The 7,822-nt window shown below is 32.9% G+C and overlaps 1 protein-coding gene across 2 annotated transcripts; it reads right to left on the bottom strand.

Annotated features, from left to right (window-relative positions):
- Positions 1 to 1,157: 1,157 nt before the first annotated feature.
- On the bottom strand, positions 1,158 to 3,929 carry LOC109173124 (mediator of RNA polymerase II transcription subunit 36a-like). 2 transcript variants are annotated; one of them, XM_019322385.1, is made up of 8 exons: positions 3,805 to 3,929; positions 3,591 to 3,722; positions 3,394 to 3,557; positions 2,877 to 2,972; positions 2,702 to 2,779; positions 2,428 to 2,604; positions 1,599 to 1,667; positions 1,158 to 1,479 (listed from the first exon to the last, which is right to left on the bottom strand). In XM_019322385.1, the coding sequence occupies exons 1-8, from the start codon at positions 3,815 to 3,817 to the stop codon at positions 1,303 to 1,305; spliced, it is 906 nt and encodes a 301-aa protein (XP_019177930.1). In that variant the 5' UTR covers positions 3,818 to 3,929; the 3' UTR covers positions 1,158 to 1,302. The 2 variants fall into 2 exon arrangements, with proteins under 2 accessions (XP_019177930.1, XP_019177929.1); XM_019322384.1 differs by having other exon boundaries at positions 3,394 to 3,722.
- Between the last annotated feature and the right edge of the window lie 3,893 nt (positions 3,930 to 7,822).

Genomic DNA, 7,822 nt, shown 5'->3' with positions numbered 1-7,822 from the left:
TGAAAGTTAAGGGGCAACATTTACACCGGTGACACGCACAAGGATCGAACCCTTAACTTTTGGTTAAGGATGGATGGGTTCCTTCCATTCAACCACACCCTCCAAGTTAAAATTCTCACTTTAGTCATTGATTCTAACAGTTGAGAACTCAATTGTGTAAAGCCATCAAAATCGATGACATAATTAAGCACAAAAAATTATTTAAGACTAAGATTGTGTTTGGAAGCCTGAAAAATGATTTCTGAAAATCATTTTCCCGATTTTTGGTGTTTGGCTACACTTGGAAAATCCAGTCAACGAAAAACATTTTTCGTTGACCGGAGAAAATGTGCTCAATTTGGCGGAAGTTATTTCCGCCACATTCATCGCATGGTTTCTGCGCAGAAACCCTATTGATGTTTTTTTTTTTTTTAAGTTTCTGGCGGAAACCAATTCCGCCGAAAACCCCCTTTTTGGGTAGGGGGGGGGGGTTCAAACCGGTGGTAATATAAAAATATTTTTATATTTTAAATAAAATAATTAATATATTTAAGTATACATTTCTACTTATTCTTCAAAAAATGAATCAAACACACTAAAACAATTTTCCAGATGCAACCAAACACGGAAAAAAAGAAAATATTTTTTCAGAAAATAACTTGAAAAATACACAATTTTGTAAAATTAAGTCAACATTGAGTATTGAGTATTGTTTCAAACATTGACTAGAGACTAGTTTATAAAAACATATTATTTCTAAGTTATTATAATTGTAAAACTTTAATTTAATTAAAACTAACTATTTTAATATATTTAGAACTCTATATTATTAATTAATGAAAACTATCCAAATGCCATCAAATTAACACCTCACTTATCGGGAGAACCGGAGAAGTAAGCAAAATGAAGTTTAATAATAATTATCCTTCTACATGTTTTCTGTCGACAAATCTTGAAGAAAAAATTGTTAAGGACAAGGTGAAGTCTATTGTGGCATCTGTGGGGGCCAAGAAAGTGCAAAACTGTGAAAGCTATCCCTTTTTTAACTCTTTTTCTACTTAAATTTGCATATAATTTATAAAGAAATTGATTAAATTCTTTGACAATTAAATACTATATTTGCAAAAAATCTAGTTAATACCTAAATTCTCATTTCATATAGTGAATCAACAACAAAAGAAATGAGGAAGCGGGATGAGAATAATAAGAAAAGGGTGGAAACCCCTAATAGCAATACAACACTGAAAGAAAACACAAAACTGTTTGATTTGATGCTGCAGTTAAGATATTGTAAAGATGGTAACAACAACCAGCACAAGTAAACTATGCGGCGGGCTTTTGCTTCTTGGGCATCCTGTAACCCCCAACAACACAAGCATGGTCTCGCTCAAATGGTTCAAGAGTCACCTGCTCGCTCGGCTTGAATTGCTCCGCTTGCAGCTTCTTAACCTCTTGTGCAAATACTGCTTCAGCCGGTACAGTTGAATCGATGCAGTTTGCCTAATAAAACAACCACCCATTCATCCATTCATTCATTCATTCATAATATAAGCTAAATAAAGTTCAATGCATAGCACGAGTCATTTGCTCAATTTGGTGAAAGGAAGACAGACACAGACCTTGATGGAAATGACAAAATGACCTTCAGATTTCAAGAAGTAGGAGGCATTCAGTGCTAAAATCCTTGCCTGTAGAGAACACAACAGGACAAAATATCAAAAATGTACAATTGAAGCTCCTCAGGCAGATTTTATCAAGATTACATGACTAGGGCTAAAGAAGAATCTCAAAATACATATGCATGCAGTTATAAATCAATATAATAGAGTCAAATCCATCTTGAATGAAACAACACTAAGAAAATAAAAATAAAAAACAAGAATCATCATTAAAATAAATCAGGAAAAAAAAAAAAACAAGACCAAAATCCTCAAAAAGCAGCTTGAATGTGCTAACAACAAATTTATTATCAAAAAACAAGGTGCAGAATCCAAAATCCTACAAAGAAATCAATCATCAATAATCAATAATTCAATAATAATAAATAACAAAAATAAATCTGCATCAGAAACTCAGGGGAATCCGAGTATACTCATCATTTGCCTGTGCAATAAAGACTAATGTGAAATATACTCAAAATACATTCATACACATGCATATGCAATAACTACTAAACTCCAAAACTAAGTTAACTGAGAATTGGAAATTCAACGGGTCAGAAAAATACATTCTTGAGAAAAGTAATAATTTTTACTGTTTGAAATCAAATAATTAACATAAAAGCATAGACCAAACAATAACAGGCATTTTGGACCATGGAAGCAAGATTTATTGAGAATACTGCTGACCATGCACATATGAGTGTTAACAAGTAAAGAAATGAAACAGGCACTGAAACAGGAAAATGATGATATAATCCAAATTCAGAATTGAGAGGCATGAAAAAACCTGATCAGGTTGAGCAACATCAGAAAATATCACATCAACCATACCAACCAACATCCTGTATTTTGCAGGATGTCTGGCATCTTCAATGATGGGTATAACATTAGTGCGCTTTTTTGCCATGTTAACCAAATCTCTACCACTTCTGTGAGAAAACTCCACAGCATAGACAACCCCAGTCTATAACCAAAATTTGTAGAAAGAAATACCATAAGAACATAATCCAACATAATATTGAATTTAGAACAATCACATAACTAAGCACATTAAAACCTACAGGGCCAACAAGGTCAGACACGTGAGAGACTGTTGTTCCGGAAGCAGCTCCAAGATAGAGTACTCGTGCACCTGGTTTCTGAGAAACAAATTATGACTAATATGTCAAAAAACTTGTAAATCATTAACAAAGTTCAAATTAAGAAAACCCAAATAACATTAAGAAAAGAACTTACAATCCAAATTTCATCAACACCTCCAAGAATAGCAGCTGCCAACTTGGACCTAAAAGGATTCCAGACTCTGTACTCAACCTTGGTTCCATCTTCGTTCTATGTTAAAAGAGCAAGCTTTAAAATTGGTCAAAATGTTCCAACATGAAATAAGGCTATTTAGACATACCAAATGTGAAGACAGAGAAAAGAAACAAACCTAGATAATGAAAAAAATATAAGAATAACAAGTTTGACTAACCTAACTCAAACACTGCAGTGGCAGAGAAGTTATATGAAATCCTATTAACTTAATTTCAATATAAAATATATAAGTTTCAATTGAAACACCCTTTTTACAGAACATATTCACTGGTTTCTAGAATCCAATATCCATTGCACTTGAAATGTATTGTTTAAGGAGAAGAACACCAACATTGATACAATTCAGAAAGAGCATGACCAATAGAACAACTATTGAGAAAAAAATAAAGATTTCAGTATAATAAATAACTCAATGATTTCAAAAACAGTATTCTACCTGAACAGCAATCCTCTTCTCGTTGTAGACAGATTCACCAGGGACCATATTCTTAGTTACAAGAGCATCCTCTTTACCCTTGGCAATGAACACTCCCTCATGTCTATGAGGCTCCACCACAACCTTACTACCACCCTTCATTCCTCCACGTCCCCTTCCTCCACCTCTTCCACCACCTCTACCACCACCTCTACCGCCGCCTCTTCCCCCGCCGCGCTTCATGTCACTCCCACCACCTCTTCCCCCGCCGAATCCTCCTCTACCTCCTCTTCCGCCTCTCCCTCCATCTCCTCGGCCACCCCTAAAACCACCACCGCCACCTCCACGACCTGCAAATACCGAACAACTGTGATGTAAGACAACCCAATAAAAACTAATTTATCACTTGTAGTAATGTAACGAGAGAATTACCTCTGGCAACCATAGCTGCTGCTGTGTTAGAAGGATATTTGGCAAAAACTAGGGTTTTGCAAGGGGAGACCGGACACGGTTCACACAGACGAACAGAGGAGTTGAGGAGATATATAATGGTGAAATTTAGGGTTTAGGGTTTTCTAACTGTCTGGAGATGATATTGGGCCGTTGGGTTTAATTAACGATCACACCACATTTCGTTATATGTCCAAAAAGTAGGCCTATATATTCTTAAATCATTTTTAAGTCTCGATAACCATGATCCAAATTATAATGTGTATCAAGCAATCGTTATGCTATGGACCCGTGTCCAGCATACATTGTGGACACGATAACAGTGTCGTTAGTGTCACCGTTATCTTTTACCATTTTTTTTTAATTTCAGACCGCTTTGTTATAAGAGCATATGTTTATAATTTTATCACTATATGTTCATAATGTCAGAGCTATGTGTTCATAATTCCATAATTGTACATTCATACTTTCATAATTATACATTCATAATTTCATAACTGTACATTCATAATTCAATAACTGTAAATTCATATTTTTCGAAGCTCTAAGTTCATAATTTTATCACTATATGTTCATAATGTCAAAGCTCTGTGTTCATAATTCCATAACTGTACATTCATAATTCCATAACTGTACGTTCATAATTTTTGAAGCTCTATGTTCACAATTTTAGAGCTATATGTTCATAATTTTATCACTATATGTTCATAACTGTAAGTTCATAATGTCAGAGCTATGTGTTCATAATTTCATAACTGTACATTCATAATTTCATAACTGTACATTCATAATTCTACAAACGAATAAAACCATTAACGTCGTTAATGCCGAGACAAAATCAATTTTTTTAAAACTAGAATGGTGTCGTTTTCCCTGAACATAATGTCGTTTTAGACTCGTGTCCACAATACATTGTGAACACAAATCCACAGCATAATTTACCGTGTATCAAGTTTTTTTTTTTTGAATGTGTATCAAGTTATATTTTTTTAAAAATTGAAGTTTAATTTTCTTTTTCTTTTAACAAATAAAATTAATATATAAAAATGTATTATTAAAAAGCTCTAATTAATATATTTTAAATGATACTAATATTGATATATTTATATTAATGTTTTAAATTACCATACAACTATATTAAGTCGATATGTTATGTTCATTTTTGTAATATTTTATGTTCATTTTTACAATACTATAAGTTTATTTCAAAATATTGTACGTTCATTTTTATAATTGTAATGCAATTATATTATAAGGCAAATTATATTGTGGACCGCGATCCACAATGCATTGTGGTCCATACATCAAAACGGTGTCTTTTTTTTAATGTAAAGAACCGGCACCTGTTCCGCACCGTCCACAAAAAGTAACTTTGATTGTATGATATATTCAGTTTCATTTTGTATACACTGTAGTTTCATTTCAACACAATTACAGTTTCATTTCGATATAACTACAGTTTCATTCATCAATATTATACACTCAAATATGTGAAACTGTTATTCAGTTTCATTTTATATATACAGTATAGTTTCATTACAACACAACTACATTATCATTTCAGTATAACAACAGTTTCATTGCACAATATACACTCAAATATGTAAATGTTATTCAGTTTCATTGCACAATATATACTCAAATATGTGAAATGTTATTCAGTTTCATTTTATATACACTGCAGTTTCATTTCAACAAAACTACAGTATCATTTTGATATAACTACAGCTTCGCTGGACAATATATACTCAAATATGTGAAATTGTTATTCAGTTTCATTTTGTATACACTGCAGTTTCATTTCAACACAACTACAGTTTCATTTCAATCCAGTTGCAGTTTCATTTGATAATATAAAAATAATACGTGAGGCAATGTCTTTTTAAATACAGTGTAATTTCATTTGGCAATTAATACACAAAAAATACGCGCCATGTTAAGTTGTAACGGCGCCGTTTTTGGACAATAGTCCACAAAGCTTTGTGGACCGCGGTCCACAGTATAATTGCTGTATATTATAATGGTGGATCTCAAATAGATTAATTAATGAAACATAGCATGTTCGTTTTCACAATATTAATGGTTCATTTCCTTCTCCCAAAATATTGAATCTCGATTCCCAAAGGCTCCCACACCCCGACTCGACAAAGCATTTAGGAAGATGTAAATCATGGTGACTCAATGACTCAGCAGACATGACCAAATATTGGTCTCTTTTGCCAAATACTGCCTACTGAACCAGTGAAATAAGCCCATGCAGACGTTAATGGTTCATTTTTACAATTCTGAATGTTCATATTTACAATAATAACGCAACTAAGATATAATACAAATGAACTTAAAGTAGGTTCATTAAGAGAATATTAGATATTCATTTTCACAATACAAAATGTTTATTTTATCAATATTGCAAGTCCACCGATAAACAACATAGATTTGTATTACTTTTGTTCTTCGTCAATATTATTTTATGTTTTGATCTCTCTTTTTATTATTATTAATACCTTAGGGCATCGAGAATATATGATATGAATACTATATTCTCGTCATGAAAGATTTATATCTCAATTTATGTTTTAGATGTTTATGATATTTTGTAACATATTACTCCGTACTATATAGTGAGTGAGTAGGTATATATTTGAATGTGTTTTATTTTGATTACTAGTATTTTATATGCGCGATGCGCAAAAAATATATGCCCAATATTAAAATTAAATATTAAAATCTTAGTTATATTAATTTTAAAAATAATAGTGTGTGTGTGTATATATATATATATATATATATATATTGTATAATTCATATTAATATTATTGAGGTAAAATTATAGAAATGATAATTTACTAAATATAACTATGGTAACATTTTAATTAAAACCTAAATGAATTCAAACTTACCATTGAAGGATGTAAGAAAAAATATTGTGTATGCATGTACATAGTAATAATAATGTGGAAAGATAACAGAAGTTATAACGGTAAGGATATTTTTGTCCAAAAAATTATGTAGTACAGCTTTTATAGCACAAGGTAAAAAAAAAATATTAACGGAAAACATGGACATAAACCAGGGGTATAACTTGGATGGAAGCTTATTATGTTTTTAGATTTAAATGGTATTCATTTGTTATTTTCATATCTAACTACTTTCTCAAACTATTGAAGCATAAAGAGTTAATGCCGACTCTATTAGGACTATATTATCCATATTAGACTAGGACTATATTATTCGTGTTAGACTAGGATTCTATCTAGCATCTTTATATATTCACTCCCTGTACTCTCAGATATTATTATTGAATACAACAAAATTATATTCTCATCTGGTATCAGTTAGCCAGGGTTTTCTTTTCCAACATCCATGTTCCTCACTTTGTATCAGTAGCCGATGGCATCAAACCAAGATACATCGTATCAGAAGCGGTCCGGTCAACGACGTGACGTTGATGATCCGTGTCAAATTTGTAACGGTTTCGGCCACACGGGAGCCAATTGTGTTTGGCGTTATGATGATCCGTGTCAAATTTGTGACCGTTTTGGTCACACGAGAGCCAATTGTTTTTGGCGCTATGATGATCTGTGTCAAATTTGTGACCGTTTTGGTCACACGGGGGCCAACTGTTTTCGGCGTTATTCAGGGGCTCCGGATTTTTAGGCTAATGTGGCCGTCTTTGGTGATAATGGTGATTCCAACGGTCCTCATCAGTGGTTCCCTGACACTGGTGCTACAAATCATGCAACGCCTGATTCTTCTTTGATGACTTCTGCGACAAGTTATGATGGCACAGAGACTCTACGAGTCGGCAATGGTACAGGTTTGCCTATTGTTAATGTTGGTTCTGCTTCGTTAGCCATTGATTCTATGTCTTTTAAGTTACATGATGTTTTGCATGCCCCTGGTCTCTCTTCTTCTCTATTATCTGTCCAGCGTTTTGCAAAGGACAATAATGTTTTCTTTGAGTTCCACCCTCTTTGTTTCTATGTGAAAGACATTTTGA

This window comes from Ipomoea nil, unplaced genomic scaffold (genome assembly GCF_001879475.1).
Source record: "Ipomoea nil cultivar Tokyo-kokei standard unplaced genomic scaffold, Asagao_1.1 scaffold0465, whole genome shotgun sequence".
Taxonomy (NCBI): domain Eukaryota; kingdom Viridiplantae; phylum Streptophyta; class Magnoliopsida; order Solanales; family Convolvulaceae; genus Ipomoea; species Ipomoea nil.
This window is presented reverse-complemented; position numbering and strand designations above follow the sequence as displayed.